Source organism: Tursiops truncatus, chromosome 1 (assembly GCF_011762595.2).
Source record: "Tursiops truncatus isolate mTurTru1 chromosome 1, mTurTru1.mat.Y, whole genome shotgun sequence".
In the NCBI taxonomy this organism is placed as follows: Eukaryota; Metazoa; Chordata; class Mammalia; order Artiodactyla; family Delphinidae; genus Tursiops; species Tursiops truncatus.
Window position 1 is genome coordinate 95,665,204 of NC_047034.1, and position 20,769 is coordinate 95,685,972.

At 38.8% G+C, this 20,769-nt stretch overlaps 1 protein-coding gene across 4 annotated transcripts in view; it reads right to left on the minus strand.

Annotated features, from left to right (window-relative positions):
• CDC14A (cell division cycle 14A) overlaps nt 1–20,769 on the minus strand; it is a 184,429-nt gene that overhangs the window by 133,824 nt on the left and 29,836 nt on the right. For all 4 annotated transcript variants that reach the window (XM_073810345.1, XM_019920029.3, XM_073810342.1 and 1 more), the window contains one exon: nt 18,750–18,842. In XM_073810345.1, coding sequence (XP_073666446.1) covers nt 18,750–18,842 — 93 coding nt within the window. Of the gene's footprint in view, nt 1–18,749; nt 18,843–20,769 lie in introns of those variants that run through there.

A 20,769-nucleotide genomic window follows, 5' to 3' on the forward strand; every position in this document is an offset into this window, starting at 1 on the left:
GAGCAATTACCAGTTATCTACAAAACATAAACCACAGAAGTCCATGGAATGAACATCTATAAAAACACATGATGAGGTGAGAAACTGCAAAGGGATGAAACAAAACTTTTAAAGTTCCTTCCTTGCCTCCCAAGACTTGGTTCTCAGACTTCTTAAGTGTCAGGGCACTTAATTTATAAACTGCTTTTTCCTGAAGACAGCATTAAGTCTTAACTGTCATACACAAGCACAAATAAAATGCTTAATTTTTTATATTTAGCAACATTTTTCTTCTTTATCATTTCCTCCCATTATAACCAGAGACTGAGAAAACAATATCTGCATTCAACTTTAAAATAAAATTTTAAAATAGGAAAAAGGCAAACATTTCCCAAACGCACAGCTGATTCTACTTTTGTTCTAACTGCTTACAGAAATAAAAATATTCAGTGTTAAACAATCACAAATTAGATAGGTAAGACTAATTACAAACCAGAAATGCAACTGTATAGTTAAAACAACTTGCATTATTCAGTCTATTTTAAGTTTATTCTACTGGTCTAATTAAAACAGAACAAGAATGAATGCATCTTGAGTCTTTGAACACGTTGTTAAAGAAAGTCATTCTTCCTGTTCTTCAAGTTTTGAGTCTATTATAAACCACAGATTACAAGGCCTGCAGAGTGTTAGACAATGCATCTGCTTAAAAAATATGGAGGCAACACTAATTATAGAAGAAAGGCAGAACCTCACGTTAGGTCTCTATCTCCATCACTTATTTCTGCCCAAAAAATACTTAAAAATCATCTGGCATCCTCTTCAGAACAAGGTCTAGAAATAACTGTGCTTTTTGGTAAGGTGATGTCTGCTCTGTAATACTCTCACGTGTTGTTGCTTCACATTTGAATTTGAATTTGGGATTTGATATTCAGTGAGTAGGGAGCAGACTTTATTTACGTGAGAATTAGTATAAAATAGAAGTCCTCTCTCCATCACTCTCATGGGTGTAATTAGAGTGAAACCACTGGGAGCTCTTTGATGGGTAATTTAGGAATACTGCAGACAACATCAGCCATGTGTATCTTTCCGTCTAATTTGACGGGAAACAGAACTGTCAGAATCAGCCTGAAAAGATGTCCTTCCAGAACTGACAGCTATAGCCACGACAAATATACATCTCTTGCTAGTAGTGTCTCAGTACCACAGCCTTCTCCTGCCTGAGGAGAGATCATGTCCCAAAACAGATATTGTTGAGCTGGTTGTATCTCATTGAACTAGTTCAGCCCCTTGTTAAGCAAACCAAGGAAACACTAAGCCAATATTCTCAGCACACAGAAGTCTAAAGGGGAAAAGGAGAAAATATTTGGTCCCAAGAAAACCTGAGTCCCTAGTCTCACATAAGCTGAGTACAGGGCTGTTATGTTATAACACACAGATAAATACACACAGATAAATGATACACCTTGTATATCATCTATCATTCATCATCAGAAGGCAGTCTCTGCATAAAGCACAAAAATAGACTCACTCCAGAATACCACTTGAATAATACATACTCTCAAACGAAATGGTTTCATATTAAAAACTCCTCATACTGACATTCACTGTTTAATTCTGGGTATAATATGAGCTTTATTTCATAAAACCTTTCAAATTAAAAAAGAAAAGTAAAAAAAAAAAAGTGAGAAGAGTAGTTCCTTAAACCAAGAACTGAATTCGATCAAGCTTTGAAGGCAAGAATCATAACTTCATTTATTATGAAGATGCAGATGACAGATCCACTGTAATAGACCAAGAATCAGTGTTTAAATCCTCTTAATACCTATGACCAATTATAGAAAGCCCTTAACTTGCAAATGAATTCTATTCCAAAAGCTTATTTGAATTCTATTCCAAAAGCTAATATTTAGATTTCTGGAAATAGTTTCCCAAAGATAAAATCTTATGGTTGTTAGTCTTGTAGCCTAGTCCAAAAATGATGATATATTCCATATTATCATTGAAATCAGATATCTGAAATAAAATGTAGTAGAAAACATATTTCAAAAACTAAAACAAAATAATTAAATTAAATAAGTATGTTTGCTTTTTAAATTATTTTCTCTCAATGCTAGTACTTGAGGAAAGGCTAGGTTAGAAAAACATGAGATCAATGAACATGTTTACAATGACTCTAAAGTGAACCTTGAATTATTTCAAATGTCTGACTGGTACTTTATTACATCTAATTCCACTTCAAAATGCATAGCTTTCCTCAATATTTGGCATTATGATTAGGACTAATTTCAAATCTGAGGGAATGGGAGGCAGGGAAAATATGAGAGGAAAAAGATTTTCTCAATGTAAATAGAGCAAAATAATTGGAAGAAAAACGAATGAGAAAGGTCAAAAACTTTCTGGACACACACAAGAGGAATATGGCCAAACTTGCCAGGTATGGAACCCAACCCAGGCTCCATAAGACAAAAGTGTGGCTCACTTCCCATGACTTAAGGCAACTTACAGCTGCCTAAGATTTCCTAGGAAGGAAGGAGGTAGACCAGACAATCCATTGTATTCATGTTCGTAACTAGAGCATGCACCTGAGGGACCAAAAACAAAAAAGCTTTTTCCTTTTTGAATATAGTCACCTTATGCTTTTTCAATCTGAAAACTTCTAACACAGAAGCCACACAGCATGTGAACTAAATCTCAGATCTAGAATCTCATAGTAACTTGTAAGCTACTGTTCTTTGAATTGACTCAAGAATAGAAAGCCAACAATGAACACAAATGAGGAACTGGTTGTTCTCTTCCAGTATTTACAAAGAGTTGTTGCTTAGAGAAAGCAGAGAAGCAAGAGCTTTGCCCACCAGGCAGGTGTTTGCAGAAAGGATTCAGTGGCAATTTTACTGTGCATTATCCCAAACTGTTCAAACAGATGCCACATGACAAATGTATCCTACAAGAACATAATATGGTTTATCATTCTTAAATGTATATACTTTTTTTAAGAAGTAACCACGTTCCTTAAATACTTTAGTTTACTAATTTCCCAACAGTAGAACTGAAACAAGTGAAGGAAACTTCAACTTAAATAAAAATAATTTAAATCCAACCCACAGATCTATCTATTGCATACATACCCAATATGTAATATATAGAAGTCCATCCACCTTCCCTGCAGCTACTGGAAATTTCCCTCCCATTCCAGCTCACTACTGCAGGTAGACAGACCTCACTACTTCCAGAAAACAACCCCTTCACCCCTGGCCAGCAATTTCTCACCACCATCTTTTCATCAGCATCAAGACTTGCATTGCAAAAAAAAAAAAAAAAAGACTTGCATTGCAGATTTACTCATAGTAAGGAAAATTAGGAAGAGGAAGAAGAAAGGAAAAGGAGATGCGCAGAGAATTCTCCAAAGTTCTACACACAGGTAATTAATTTCTTCATACAGCAGTTACTGGTACCAGGCACCATGGATAATATGCAAGAACAGGCAAATATATTCCTGACCTCAGGGAGCATCCTTTGTATGTTACTTCAGATCTTCCAAGCCAGGGGATCACAACTTCAAATATTCCTCAGCAAAACCTTTAAAGCTGTTTAAGATATAGATATCTTAGCTTCTTCCACCTGAGATTCTGATTTGCCAGATATGACAGGTCAGGCCCACAGGTATTTCTGATACATAATTATAGTTGACGACCAATATTAGAAATGTTATTCTTATAGAAGTCGGAAGGCTCAGTACGTAAATTACATCACAGTACTACAAATATTATTCCCTTAGCTTTAAGTGATAGTTAATATAAGAAAGGAGGTCTCCATTCTCAATGAAATTCCAACGGCACAATAGGCTTTGCCAATGCCCGTGACAACCATGTGACAAATGCACCTCTTCTTTCACTGTCTACTTGTAGACACTGAGCTATATTTTAGGGATATAAAAATGAAGATGACAGGGAAGGCAGACACATAAATACTCAGACCATCGTGGCACAGTAGCATAAGAGAAATTTGAAACCCAGAGATAACTGGTATCATGGAGAGCTTTGAGTAGGTTTCTAAAAGATGAGTTTTAAAAGTCCTTTTAAGTGCAAATCAGATCATTTCAACTCTCTAACAGCTTCCCAAGTCATGGAGAAGAAAATCCAAACTCTTCCCCTCACACACAAACACTGGCAGAGACCTCACACTTCATCGCTGCGTCAGCCTTTTCACCCGCTGTGCTCCAGCCACATCGGCTTTCTCTTGACTCCTCAGTCATACACAAGTTCATGCCCACCTTAAAGCCTTTGTACTTGCTATTACCTCTGCCTAGAACGTTCTTCCTCTTTATCAGCTTAACTGTTATCACCTCAAAGACAAAGTTCAGCTTCTCTGAACTTCCAATCTGAGCTAGCCAAACACTAGCACACCACCACAAAGCCATTATCACTGACCTTTTATTTCTTTGTTTGTCTCCCCCAGCAGAACATAAGCTCTATGAGGACAGGGATTTTTACCTCTTTCGTTCATTGCTATATCCTTAGAGCCTAGAAGAGTATCTGGCACAGCTGCTCAATAATTATTTGCTCAATGACAGAATGAACAAATGAACCAGATAGAAGGGGAGAGGGAAAGGCTATTTCCCATTAAAATGAATAAAGAGTTTTTATTAAACAGTGAAGGCTACAGGAGCCCTCTACTTCCCTCTTTTGACTAAACTACAAGGAAATTCATTCTAAAGTTTTGAGCTTAAGCAAGTCAGAGCCAGTTTCTGTTACACATAACAAAAAAACTCCAATTATTACAATATTGCTATTCTATATACCAGCCAATTAAGACAGAAGGAGGGGCGAAAGGAAGGGAACAGAGCAATGGGAGAGATGTGATCAGAAACAGAGGAAGGAGAAAGAGATGGAAATAGTAGGGAAAAAAAAAGATGAAGTGGAGAGCTACACAGAGATAACAAGGAATGTGAACGAGTAACAGGCATAAAGGAAAGCCAAGAGCAAAGTGTGAGAAAAGAGGTAACTGGTTACTTCACACATGGTGTTAACTTGGCTATGGGTGTCTACCTGAACAGGGGGTGCTGCTAACGAAGAGGGGAAGAAATGGAATGCCAATGATATAGGGGGTTCTTGTCCCTCCCTGTTCTGCCTCTTGTGACGGTTACTTAATTTCTCTAGGTCTCCTAGTACAATGAGGCAGAGGAGGAGGGAAGGGTACGGGTGGGCAGGCAGGGTGAGGGGAGAGCCTCTCTAAGGTCCGTCTATTTCTGTAACTTAGGGAAGAATCACTGTATACAGCTCCACTGGAGCAGTTCTTCAGGGGAGGAATTACTCTCTGGATTGCTAGAGTAGACAACTCCCACCACCATCTCACCCTGTAGTCTTTGTGTTTAACTCAAGGTCTAGGTCAACTACTGTTCCTTTAAAAAAAAAAAAAAAAGTAAGATAAAGTTTATCAAGGAAATCCACTTGCCCACATTCTGGGTAAATCCCCCAATTTTTAACTGTAATAGAATGATCTTAATCAACAACTAAAATCTAACTTCCTCTTCCATGAATTCAGAAGTAAAATACTGTCATTAGCCAGTACACATATATAAAATTTAATATCTAATATATTTTTTAAACTTTGTGTTAATAATGTCATAGCCCAATGTCAGGGTATTCTAAAAGTTGTTGTTGTTTTTTAATTCAAATATCTGACTTGGAGACAAGTAAACAAAATGATTTTAGAAACTGTTTTAAAATATTAAGCACATTTTGTCACTCTTTCCATTATTTCACAGATGTGTTTCCAGAAAGACAATAAAACTTAAAATTTGGCTCCTGGCAAAATATGCAGCTTGCTGCCAAAACTACAACTCCCTTACAGACACTGAGAATTTCTCCAAATTTCACACATTTCTGAAGGGAACATAATACCACCTTCAAACTAATGGGATTTAAGGCTTTCCCAACTCCAAGACAGACAATACCCTGCAACGCTATTAAGAGAGTTACAGCATAACCCTAAATTCTTTGTACGGGATGGGTCCATTCCCATAAGTTTTAATAAGCAGTGGATTTCAAATTGAAAGCACTGCAGCTGAGACCTGGGTTACAGAAGTCAACTGCAGGACCTGGGGGTAGGAGTGGTGTGATGAAGACCTCGAGCTTGGAGTCTGCATTATTTCTCACACACTGTTAACACAAGATCAGTCACCTTGGGAAGCTGAATTCCCTCCACGGCTGTCTCCTATCTTGTTCATTCCTTATTCCTTAAAACAACACAGACAGGCACTATGTTAGGTACCGAGGATATAAATGTGAGTACAGTCATTCCTCTACTCAAGGAGCTCATTCTAGTAGGAGAGAGATGGCAAAGCAAGTAATAGCAAAGAGCTCATTCTAGTGGATTATATCACACGTAATTAATTACAAGACAATGTGAGAAAAGCTATAATTAAGCCAGGTTCTGGGTCAGATAATAAGAAATGACAAAATAAACAGTTGGGAGGAGAGGAGAGGAGACTGGACCAATTACGGAAAAAACATCAGAAAGTTTCTCTGAGAAAGGAATTATGGGGTGTTTTTTTTAATCAATTTACAAATTTCCCAAAGTAGGCCCCACTAATTGACTCACACACCCACTCATGAAAGAACTTTAAAGTCTGATTCATCCTACAGTATGTATCTTCACACGGAAAGGCTTGTCTGTCTGCTCCTTAATTTGAAACTATGAACCACAAATGTTACTCCCCTATTAAATAATTCTCTGAGGTACTACAGCAACTCTAAATATCTCTTTCAGGCTGAACTTACACTTACCTAGCCCAACTATTTACTTTAACCGTGAATTTGCTGACTAACTACATCCCTCGCTTTAGGTTCTCATCATAAGAGCCTGGTTTTCCATAATGAAAATTCAGAAGCCCTCTAAGCATTTATTATGGAAGGTGAGAGGGGGTGGACACCAGGAAGCAAGGCTGAGGCAGAGGCACAGTGAAGGAGAGAACTAAGAAAGATGCAGGGGCAGAGTGGCGCTGACATGGGACCTAGTAGCCAGCATGGGCATGGTCTGAGTTTATTGCCGTGGTGACCATATTTGGGGCACTAAGAGTCTTAGGAATAACTCAACACACAGCAACCTCAACGGAGCTGCAGTTAGCTCCTGCTTTATTTAAAATTTCAGAAAGTACATGTGGAGAGGGCTTTTCAGTTATTAGTTCACTGTCCATAATGGGGAAACGGCCACTATTTTACTCACTATGTCAAATAGAAAAGAAAGACTTGAAATAAAATTTACATAGATTAAAAGTATGCATTCAAAAACCCTTACAAACCTAAGGTTTAAGATTAGATGTCGTGAGGTCAATAGGGCATCACATATCATGAGCACAAATTTAGAAACTAAACTGGACAGGCACTCACATAACAGACCCAGAGGCAGGCTCAGCGCTGGCTCCTCAGGGCCCCCAGTGCTGACCCAAGCACAGACGTTTCTCATTCAAGGTTGTCCCCAAATGAATAAATGCACATTTGGGCTGCCAGGAAGAAGGGGATACGTAGGAGAGGAGTTTGAGGGAAACACAGTGATTTAAATGGAAGTGCGATGTGCAAAGATAAATTGTATTATTTGAGGGCTTAAAACAAACTCAGCTTTTTCTAATAATCAAGTAGCAAATGAATGAAAATCATGTGGGAGCCAGCTGTACATCTTGATATTTAGAGAGAGGCACCTCTGAGGAGTTCAGGACACTTAAAAATTTACTTCAGCTGTTTGCGTTAATTGTAGATGGGCCAGATGGGCCAAACAATCACCTGCATGTTCAGTGTCAAAATCGATGCCCTAAAAAACACGCAAATACATTTCAGATCTAAGCACAGCAAGCAGATTCTCCAATGGCTGTGAGCAGCAAAATCAATTTAATGGATAAAGACTTTTCTTTAATAAAATAGGACGGAATATAAAACATCAGTATACCTCACCCACTGTAAGGTAAAAATTGTTTCATGAACCTTTTGTTTCAATTATTCATGTGAATGGTATGTGCATGTCTGTGTGTGTGTGTGTGTGTGTGTATGAGTATGTGAACTAAGCTGCAATGTAAAATATGTTTCTTACTGTGGATTATAGTGAAAAAACTTGGAAAACCCAGTCCTAAGATAAACTACTTCACGTCACTCCTTGGTTCTGTTTTTCTATCTCCTGTTTTCTATCACTCCTGACACTTAGAACCACTTTAGGACATTCATAGACATCACTGAGGCGAATGTGAGGAAAACTGCCATTTCACCTGGTTGCTACACAAACTTATTGGGGTGTTAGCTCCATCAGCCAGAATTAAAGCTTAGATGCTGCCTGGAAGAGAAACTGCATGACCAGTGTATTGGAAACATTGCTTTCCAACTGGAACATCCTACCCTTTCACACTACATGCTGTTTTGAATCTTCTGCAGAATATCGTGGTTTAGACACAGTATTATTACAAGACTAGCACTGCTCAGCTATGTGCTGTGGGTGGATATACCTCCAACTGAGAACTTGGCGGAGGGTTCTAGTCTCTCTCTTTCACTAACTGGATTTGACCCTGGGCAAGACACTTGACCACTCTGGTCTCAGATTCTCCATCTGAGAAAGCAGGACTGGAGCAGGATTTTTTTTTTCCTAGTCAGTTTCTTACAGAGATACTTCAGTCGTTCTGCAAAAGTGAGTCTTTTGGGGTTTTTTAGCACCAAGTCACATGATGATAATGAATAATGTCTTCAGGGCTTTCAGTGTCTCTTTTCTAATTTTTTTCCATAAAAAATGAATACAGTTGGGCTTCCCTGGTGGTGCAGTAGTTGAGAGTCCGCCTGCCGATGCAGGGGACACGGGTTCGTGCCCCGGTCCGGGAAGATCCCGTATGCCGCGGAGCGGCTGGGCCCGTGAGCCATGGCCGCTGAGCCTGCGCGTCCGAAGCCTGTGCTCCGCAACGGGAGAGGCCACAACAGTGAGAGGCCCGCGTACCGCAAAAAAAAACACAAAACAACAACAACAAAAAATGAATACAGTTAAATTTTTTTAATGCAACTGATGGAAAATTTTTCCAGTATTCTTTTTTTTTTGAGCATTTGAATTAGTTCTTATTGAAAAGTATATGGAGAGTATAAGGACAACTGTTAAAAAAGTGGTTGACATTTTTAAACAACACCTTATATGCATAAATAAGGATTTTCCGCTACTGAGAAAAACAGAAATAATGCTGGGGCTAAAATGAAGACTATCATCCATAATACTGATTTCAAATGTTTATATATATTAACAAAGTCCATTTCAGTTCTAAAATTTTAGAGAGCTATTTAAAACACCTTATTTTACTCCGTAAATTTAAAAAAGTAATGCCTCAAAACACTGTGATTCTTGTTATTTCTATAATTAGTACTGACTTCCTAATTTATTTTTAAGCACTCCAGCTTTTTAATTACCCCATATCAAACTTTCAAGAATCGTGGAAGATAACTTATTTATCAATGTTTTTATCAATGTTACTAATGTTTATTTATCAAATAAACATTCGGTCATTCATGCAAGTATTCACTGAGCACTTAGGATGCGTCAGACACTGTTCTAGATGCTGGGGCTGCTGTGGGGAACAAAACGAAATTTCCCATTCCAAGCATTAAGTAGGTACATCCCTGGCTTCCCTGAGGTCGCAGTGGTTGGGAGTCCACCTGCCAATGAGGGGGACACGGGTTCGAGCCCTGATCCGGGAAGATCCCGCGTGCCGCGGAGCAACTAAGCCCGTGCGCCACAACTACTGAGCCTGCTCTCTGGAGACTCGTGCTCCACAACAGGAGAGGCCACCGCAACGAGAAGCCTGCGCGCCGCAACAAGGAGTTAGACCCCGCTCACCGCAACTGGAGAAAGCCCGCGTGCAGCAAGGAAGACCCAATGCAGCCAAAAATAAAATAAATAAATTTTTTTAAAAAAGTACATCCCCTGAATTCAGTATGGAAATGAAACAAACGGAATAAGCTTTTCACATAGAAAGTATATGTCTTTTCAAGGCTACTAATGAGATTCAAAACTGTGTGAGCAGACACAGTATCACCCTTGAAATATACTGTCCTAAATACAGTGTGTGTGTGTCTGTGTGTGTGTGTGTCTGTGTGTGTGTTTACAGCACAGAGGAAACTTGTTAGCAGGAAGAAGGGGGGAAGAAAAGACAGTTAAACTTGAGAAACAAACCTTCCACAAGTGAAAAGCAAACAGCTGATTTCTCTAGCCCACAGCTAAATGAAACATGCAAGGAGAGTTGAAAAAGATAATATCGCTCTATCCATATGCAGAAGATTAACAGAATTTCCAAATTCAAAGAGTTTGAAATTGAAAATGCGATATGATTTTAGGGAGACTGACCTGCTTAAAGACACCAAAAATGCAAGCCTGCGAGGATAAAAGCCTCTCTGGCCCACTTTCAGGCACTAGCATTCTTACCTATCAAGCTATAAAAGGAAGGAACTGCAAACAGGAAATTGCCCTGCCCCAGCCGTAAGCCACTCCTCCCTTCCTCTCCACAATTTCTATAAGCAGAAGCAAACGCTACCTGGTAGGTTTACCAAGAAGCCACAGAGGTTGACAGAACACTGGTAGCTGACATCCACTTTATTACTATTTTAATAAATATTTAAGGTAAACACCTTTATTATTTTGAACCAACTATTTTCTTGATAATTTGACCTACATTTTAAATAACATTTGTTTAACCTATAGTTTTTTTAATGATAATTTAAAGCAGTTCTGAAATTGCAATTTATGGATGAACTGTGAGTCAGAAATAAGACAAATTCAGAGTCAGTTGGCCTCGTTTACCATTTTCCAATGATTTAAACACACACACACACACACAAACACACACGTTAACCACTTTTAAATAATACTGTCCCAAATATAATTTTTTGTAAAATTCAGTAAGCCACTCAGTGTTAAATAATCAATAAGTCCATTATCAGCAGTTCCAATGAACCACCTCTGTATTCAACCACACAGAAGTACTTATTAATACAGCATTTTGATAAGTAACAGAACTTAAGGTATACGGACTTTCTAATTTCTTACAGAAACTTGGACTGGTGGATGTGATTTCTAGGGGTCTACATCTATTGAGACAAATTAGACACAGGGAAATGACTTCTTTTTTTAAAGGAAAGAGACTGATAGTAACTTTTCAACTTTTAATGGTCCAAATACAGTAATAAACAAATTTAAAAAACACAAGCTATTCAAAAAGTTAATAAACCCACAAATAAAACTACAGGAATAATCAACCTAGGTACTAATCATTAAAAAATGATTAGTAAAACAATGAAATATTTTCACCAATTAAATTTTTATGGTTTTTTATTTTACTGAAGTATAGTTGATTTACAACGTGTTAGTTTCTGCTGTACAGCAAAGTGATTCAGTTATACATATATATTCTTTTTCATATTCTTTTCCATTATGGTTTATCACAGAATATTGAATAGAGTTCCCTGTGCTATACAGTAGGACCGTGTTGTTTATCCGTCCTATATATACTAGTTTGCATCTGCAATTCCCAAACTCCCAATCCTTCCCTCCCCCAGCCCCACCAAGTAAATTTTTAAATCTTTAGTGTTTATCCCCATTATGCAAAGGTATATAACACTGAAGAGTCCACATGATACCAAATTTAGTGGAAATTGGCTGAAATATGGTAATATACTCCAAGAGCCTAAAGTTATGCTGATTTTTTTTTAATCTATTAATCACACTTCTGGCAATCTAAAGACAAAAATCCACAGAAAGAAGCATTTACAGTGCAGAAAGTTGTTTGTCACATTATAAAAAATTTTGAAAAGAATCTAAAATGTTAAACAATGGTATGTACTCTAAAGGGGATATTATTTGGTCACGTAGGTAACAGAAAGGCAAAACATATGTAGGCCAAGGGAAAAAAGGTTCACAAAACTACACTGCAATTATACCTAAGTAAATAGTTCAAACTTAGAGAGATATAATTACAAGAGAAACTTTCTACTTTTCTTCTATAATGTGGTTATGCCAATTTGTTAGATTAAATTCATTAAATTATCCTCTTTTCAAACTAGATGTTTAAAATAATTTAATCATTTCCCAACCCCTCCTATCCTCCCCAAAAAGCATCCTCCCCTCCATGCCGTGCCCCCCATCTGATATTCCCTTCCCAACTTGGCCTACTGGGGTTGGTCATCCTTGATCCCTCTCAAATCTCTCTAGGTTTGACCCTGGTCCCCCAACACCGACACCAGAAGGCAGGGAGCTATTCACCTTAGTATCCTCAACTCCTAGAACAAGCCCTCATGTATGACAAGGCCTGGAAAAACACTTGTTGAATGAATTTTTATCCAAATTTGGCACTTATTACTACACACTTTTCCCAAATTACTTGTTGCTCATCTGTTCCCCTATTCTAAAGCTAGGCATTCATTCTCTCTTCGTTGTTTATTTCTTTCTTTTTTAAAAAATTTTTATTTTATTTCCCAGAGCCCACCACAATGCTGAGTCAAGCTCATGTGAGCTAAATAAATACTCACTGAACTAATGAATACTTGAATACACATCTCAAAAATGAGAAATTCATTTGCTTTAGACAGGTTCTTCCTTTAGAATGCAGATAACGTCCTAGGAGGGGGAAAATACTCATACACACACCTTCACACCTTCCAGTGAATTATCCTAAGCAATCATCACATTAACAACCTTCTGAGTGTTACTGAGTCAAGGGAGGATCTAAGTGTGAAAAGGGATGGAAAGGAGGGAAGACAAGCAGAGAAAAAGAGGCGAGCAGGAGCAGCCTTCGGCTCTTCAGGCGAAGTAAGACAATGGCTCAGAAAGAGATTTGGAAGGCCACACAACTTTCCTGCCTAGAGCACCAGCCACTCCTAAGTGCTTAAAATGCCAGGCACTGCCCTGACACCTTCATGAGCATGACCTCCTTCAGTCCTCACTGCAACTATGTTAGGCGGAGTGTTATTATCTCTGTTTTAAAGATGGAAAAAACAGGAGTTTGGATGAGTTAAATAACTTGGTCAAGACACACAAAAAACAAGTGAATTCAAGGCCAAGCCTGTGGCTCTGCTGAAGTCTTTGCTCTCAACCACTACACCAGATGGAGAATGGCTTCTCTGCAATTAGTAGTAGACTTAGAGGTATAATATAACTGCTAAGACCTTAAGTATGGTCTACAAAACAAATAGCAGACATAGATATGGTTGGAAAGTCTACAAACCTTAGCCTTGTCATCCCTGATTCAGACATGACATCTGGTTCAGGCCAGTCCCAGTTAATCCATAATTAGACCCCTTATTTAGCAATATGAGGCCTTAACAAGTGCGTTAAGGAACACACAATGTGGTAACCAGAATCCTCCACATAGCTGAAAAAATTCTTAATTCTTTAACTCTGAATTATTTTCCAATCCTTCAATCATCATGGCCTGCTCCAAATTCTCCTTGATCTCTTTACCATAGTTCTGTGAACCGAAAACAATACAGAAACAAGTGAGGATTTGGTCTCTAAGCATGTGGCAAGAGACTAATTAATTCATGATTTTAATTTTTTAAAAGTCATCTTCTTCAAATTCATATGGGAGTATTTTGGATGCTATGATAATCTAAGCATCCTAACTCTAAAACAGAAACTGCACTGAGTATTGTCCTGGAAGGGAAACATCTTTCCAACAAAGTCTTAAAATCTGAGCCCTCCATCTCAAGGAGCACAACGTCACAGCTTAGGGATAAAGAGATGCTTCATGAGTGGGGACTGCCCTGAAATGGGTGCCTGTCATCTGCCGCGCGTCACTGTGATCTCCAGTGGCCACATCATTCCAGCAACTCTGGCTTTCAGATCACCCACAGAGAAGGGTTTGTGGATTTCCTACTGAACATGACGTTCTGTATTTTATCTCCTTTTTGATACTCATGACACCTCTAGGAGATAAAACATAAAAAGGCTCTCCCTCACTTACAGATAAGGAAATAGAAACACAAAAGCTTCTGTGACATACTTAAAGTCATGATCTAACGGAGAAACCACAGGCAAAGCCCTGACTCTAGGTACATAATGTCTGCACAAGATGTCACACTCAAAAGCAAGGGATGATAGTTGTACAACAATATGAACGTACCTAATACTACTGAACTATACCCTTAAAAATGCTTAAGATGCATCAAAGAAAAAAAGATTTTTGGTAACTATGTATGGTGACAGATGTTAACTGGATTTGTTGTAGTGGTCATTTTGCAATTATTTGCAGATATTGAATCATTTTGTTGTACCTCTGAAACTAATATGTTATGTCAGTTATACCTCAATAAAAAATAATAAAAAACAAAGAAAAATTATTAAGATAGTAAATTTTACATATAGTATTTTACCATAATAAAAATAATTGAAAACAAAGTTTATCAAAAAAGAAAAAAAAAAAGCAGCAAGATAGTGATGTGACTTTGTATACAGGTACTGTCCTTGGTCTATAACCTTTGCTTTGATTCTGCATCTTTAAAGATCATGGTTGAGGGACTTCCCTGGTGGTGCAGTGGTTAAGAATCCGCCTGCCAATGCAGGGGACACGGGTTCGAGCACTGGTCCAGGAAGATCCCACATGCCGCGGAGCAACTAAGCCCCTGCGCCACAACTACTGAGCCTGCACTCTACAGCCCGCAAGCCACAACTACGGAGCCCAAGTGCCACAACTACTGAAGCCCGCATGCCTAGAGCCCGTGCTCCACAACAGAGAAGCCACCGCGATGCGAAGCCCGCACATCGCAACGAAGAGTAGCCCCCACTCACCACAACTAGAGAAAGCCCTTGTGCAGCAACGAAGACCCAACGCAGCCAAAAATTTTTTTAAAAAAAACAACATGGTTGGCTCAATCATTACTGCAAATATTTCTGGTAATGAGGAAGACATGACTTTAAACTTTATGTCCAATTTGATCCAATTTGATCATTTTCAGTTTCTTTCTGAAGTTACCCAAAGAAAGTCACCTTCCTTCTTTCTTTCATATTTTATCATTCCATTATTCATTCATTCAGTAGATATTTATGGAGCACCTACCATAGGCCAGGCACAGTTCTAAACTGATGCTCAGTGTTCAAGTACCGAAATAGTTCCATTCCAGTTGGTAAATCCTCCAGTCCCCTCCAGGCTGGCCACCTCGTCTCTTCCCTGAGGCCCTGCCCCCAACCCTGGACTTTCCCATGATTCAGCACAGCAGAAAGGCCCCACTGTGGCCAGTTTCCAGTTCAACTGGTGAATGCCTGGGCCTAACCCCTGATTAAATAGTTTATCACCTCCTAGACACAGCAATGAACAAAACAGACAAGGTCCCTACCCTCTAGCCTAGGAAAGAAATAACAAGTAAATACACAAATGAACCAGATAATTTCAAGTAGTAGAGTACTACAGAACAATGACTAAAACAGCAAAGGGCTAGAGGGTGACTGGAGGTGGAGGAAGCAAGGTAAAACTCAAGAGAAAGTCTCTCTGAGGAGGTGACATCAGATCAGACGGAAGAAGCAATGCAAGGGTCTGAGGTAAAAACCTGAGGTGAGAGAGAGAGAACAGAAATATCAAGGCCTTCCGGCAGGAGCACACTTGCAATTCCACGGCTAGAAGGCCAGCGGGATGGGAGCATCTTTGAGTAAGGTGATCACAGAGGGAGAAAGGGCCAGATCAGGGAGGACCTTCATGGCATTGGTAAGGAGGCTGAATTTCATGCCAAGAAGAGCGAGCGATCATTAGACAGATTTGAAAGAGGGCAATGATCTAATTTATAGTTTTAAAACATTACTCTGACAATTGTGTAGCAACTGGATTAAAGGGAAGCAAGGGTGTGAAAAGGAGACAATGTATGAAGCTGTGGTGGGCATTCAGGTGAACGGTGACAGTGGCTTCGACTAGGTGATAGCAACAGAGAGGGAAAGAAGTATTCTGACTCAATATGTGTTTTAGAGTTAGAAATTACTGATGAGTATAATGTGGGAAGAGGAAACAACAGGAATCAAAATGACTACGATCCTTTGATTCAGTAAGTTGCTGATGGTAGCTCATTTACTAAAAAGGCAATGAGTAGGTGAATAAATAGGTTTGTGGAGAGAAGGAATAAAAAATTCTGCCACAGTAAATATGACATATCATTTGGATATATTATGTGGTGCTATCAGACAGGCAGTTAGATATTTGACCTTGATAATAATCCTGTGAAGTAGACCAGAAAACCCTGGTATTAACCAAATTTTACAAATGAGAAGAATAAGGCTCAGGGAAAAAGGCTTGTCTTAGTACAAATTAGTCGTCAGTGCCCCTTGATAGAGGGCTGATAACACATATTAAAAAGAGGAACACCTTCACAGCTGGGGATTCTGAAAAATACACATGTACAGAGCTCACCCCGTTTGGCTACACGGCTACTCCAAAAGTAAAAGTCTTTTATGCCCAAGAAGATTCCCCCAGGAGATTATGACTTACCCAAATAGCAATATGTAATACATATGAATCTTAGCTGAGATGTATGTATAAGGCCATTACTGTCTTCTTAAAATACTTGAGTCAACTATTAAATGCATACATATAATACAAAGGCAGGCACAAAATTTTCTTTAAGGAAAGTTTACAATTCCTGGTTCTCATTTTTATTAAGGGTTTTGTCAAAAAGCTTTCTGGGGAACACATTTCTCAAATTTGAAAAGAAAATCAGCTGGGAAATGACTAGTAAAATAATAATTACACTGCCTCTCAGGACCGTAATCAGCATTTAAGACAAGCTCATGCTGCCCTCAGCATTTCCTCAGACTGCTTTTCTTTCATTTGGCTGCTTTAAAGTGGTGGAAACTTCTGCATTAGAAGATATATTTTATCCCCAAGCTCAACGTATCTATTAGAACTAAACTTCCATTCAAAATTCCAAAGGTGCCATGCTGAAATTAAGGAAGACACTAAAAACAGGAAGGACGGGCATTAAGAAAGAAAATAAGAGAAAGAAGGGGTGAAGGAGGGGAAGAGCGGGGAAGGAGCGAGTAACAAATGACCTCTTCCTGATGGCAATCCCTGTGACAAAGGACTCTCGAATAACGTGCTCAAAAACATCACAAAACCCCTCAGGAAGACAGGCTTGTTTACGTGGCTTGAATCCAGAGGTTATTACAGACTCTCCATAATTTAAACACGGTGTCAATTATCAGTTTCAAATAAATAGTAATTATCAAAGTGAAAAATAAGCATGCCTGCTTAATTCAGCTTAAACCAGCACTTCACTGAACCTTCATGCCAACAGCCAGCTTTTCATGCATGCTCTTAAAATAAAAGCAAGAGCCTGGCTGGCGCTACAAATAATCCTAGTATCCTCAGAATTGGAAGGAAACTTAGAGGTCATTATATCCAACCCTCTCATTTTACAGATAAGGAAACTAAGTAAAGCTAAGAAAGATAAAGTGGCTTACCCCTCATCACAGAGCCACTTTAGGATGAAAAACTGTGCTTCTGATTCTTAGTCATGATTCCAAATACTATAGCATGCTGTCTATGGAGCAGGAAAGAAAAGTACCACAAGGGATGGCCCAAGGCTTTACTGTAGCCACATCCTGATGAGAAAAGGTGGACAGAGCTGGGCATCTCAGTTCTGGAAAAAAGGCCCCGGGCTGCGGTCTGGCTGTCAGCCTGCCACTATCCTCAGCCTACACCCTGCAACAGCTGACAGTCTTTTCAACAGCACAGCTGGGCTTTTTCCCCCAAAGCTTTTGGGTTGATGTGGCAGAGTTTGATGTCTAGTAGCTGGTGCCTCCTTCCATCAAGGTCTTCAGAAGGAAGCCGCTGAAAGGTCATGCAGCAGTGAGCTTCCAGGCTTTAGAGAAACACCGACCTTCCTGAAGGATGAGAGGGAAAAGGACACCTCTCTCCCCTGCCTGCCCAATCCCAGTATATATAGAAAATTCTAGAAGTATTCACAACAAAATTGTGTAGCACATGGGCTTCCCTGGTGGCACAGTGGTTGAGAGTCCGCCTGCCGATGCAGGGGACACGGGTTCGTGCCCCGGTCCGGGAGGATCCCACATGCCGCGGAGCGGCTGGGCCCGTGGGCTATGGCCACTGAGCCTGCGCATCCGGAACCTGTGCTCCGCAACGGGAGAGGCCACAACAGTGAGAGGCCTGCGTACCGCAGAAGTAAAAAAAAGTTTAAAAAAAAAAAAAATTGTGTAGCACATTCACGTGGAACTCACATTCACATTTTAGTGCCTACAGAGAACAAAATTTCTAATCAAAATTATTTTTGAAAAGTCATGTCTAGTCATTAGGGAAGTTGCAATATAAGCAGGATTTATATTCAGTTTGCTTACTGCAAACACTTGTATAGATAAATAAATGGACTGATAATAATAATAATGATGATCCTTCCCCATGCAGTCAAGGATTTCCTCTTATCCCCAAAAAAAGGAAACCATTAAGTCTTTAATAATCTTCCACTATATATTTTTTTCCTGTAAATATCCTTTCTGGGTATTCTTTTTATTAAAAACACCTATACAACTGTGGAATACAAGCTACACATTGCAGTCCCAAGATTCTCTCATTAGCTAATGGAAAATAAGATCCAAGAGTAAACAGATGATCAATACTGGTCCACACTTTCCATTCCAGATCAATTCCCAAGCTGCTAATAATCTTCACCATCTCCCAATTCCACTGAAAAAGTGGCCTGGATTTTATCTGACAGTGTTAGCATTCCATTGGCCTGATTATAGAAAATAATCATGAAAAAAGTACTTACGGCATAAGCACCTATCAAAAATGCTGCATTTGCTCTTTTCCGTTGGTCAAAACAGGTGTAGTGCACAATTTTCTTTCGTGATAAACTGTATGACTAGAAAGAGGGAATAAAAAGAGTTCGTGTAACCACAGAGACAATTCACAATCAGTGAAATTTAACAACTTTCGACTTCAATTTCTATGGCATTCATACATAAGTTGTACGGGATGGAGGGATACTAGCTCATACTTTTTACAGCTCAATCATAATGTAAGAATTAGAGCATACCAAATATATTTCTCTCCAAGAAAGGAGAATGATACAATGGGAGATAAATTATTGGCATCTTTGTTATAGCAGGAATCATTTTTGAAGATTTACTCTTGATCTTATATGTAAAGTCTATTCATCCTTTTTCATTCCCTAACACACCACACCCACTCCCAGAAAATTTATCTATGCTTTTCATATTATGCCATTTGTTTTTAAATGTGTCAACCAATCTATTTTCCTCTCTAAAAATTTTTAAATGTCTATATTAACCAGAGCACCAATATTAATATTTTCTTTTTATAATGTTCTATTAAAAAATCTCCTTTTAATTACCTGAAAATAAATGGTTAATGGAAAACAATGAACCATCAAAAGGATTATGTCAGCAAACATCTTAATACAATAGCCATATATTAAATTCATGGACTCAAATGAACAGTTATTAAGCACCAGCTGCTATACACCAGGCAATATGCTGCATGCTCAACTAAATCCAAAATAAGCGACATAGTATATTGTACGCACGCCAAACACGAAAAGAAGGTAAAAACAAAAAGATCTGTTAAAATGAAATCAAATTATTAGTAAAAGTTCAAACATAAGACAATGAAAACATGATACAACTCAATGAAATCCACTCCATTTCCTCATATTTCAAAACAGTTATATGGTTTTCCTCATATTTCAAAACAAATGGTTTTCAAAATACAGACACATAAGTACATTTTCATATTTATCTATAAATTCATACCGACTAGAAAAAGGCAGCTTTTTATACTCTACACACTAACCACAACCCGCAGAATATCTGCTTTTAGAGCCCCCTTAAAAATGTAAGAACTCAACTATATACCTTTCTTTACCCTGCTGTTTTCTACAAGGAAAAGAAACTCTTCTAAAACTCTGAAGTCCATTCTAAGATGAAACAGCAACATTCTGGCTTTAATGTGTAACCACAGAAAACATAGTTCTATGCATCATGGCTGTAAGCCTAGAAACCCTCACCGTCCCAAGTCAGGCATTTCTTTGATAACCAAGAATCATGTTCTGAAAATGGCACTGCTCTTTTTTTTTTTTTAATTTATTTATTTATCTTTGACTGTATTGGGTCTTCACTGCTGCACACGGGCTTTCTCTAGTTGAGGTGCGCGGGCTTCTCACTGTGGTGGCTTCTCTTGTTGCGGAGCACGGGCTCTAGGCGCACAGGTTTCAGTAGCTGTGGCATGCAGGCTCCGTAGTTGTGGCTCATGGGCTCTAAGGCACAGGCTCAGTAGTTGTGGCACACAGGGTTAGGTGCTCTGCAGCATGTGAGATCTTCCCAGACCTGGGCTCAAACCTGTGTCCCCTGCATTGGCAGGCGGATTCTTAACCACTGCGCCACCAGGGAAGTCCAGCACTGCTCTTTTAAGTTGAACTTTGAAAAATAAGTGTTTGCCTCAAACCTCCTTGAGGTTTGGTCTCTTATTACCAAAGTCCTTATTTCCAGACAAGCTTACTAAAATACCCCTATGATATAAAGTTTAAAAGAGTACATTTAAAAACAATAATAATAAATTTTTTTTTAAAGAGTACATTTTATTCAATTCAGGTCAGTGGAGTTAAAGCACACAAGTTATCTAAAGACTTCAAGGTCACTATCAGTGGTGTTGACACTTGTCTACTTGCTTTCTCAATTTGGAATTGTTACCTGCTGGACATTTCTCATTTGTTTGTTTTTGCCAGTGATTTATCTCCATCAATAAGTTATGTTTGATTTATTGAAAGAAGG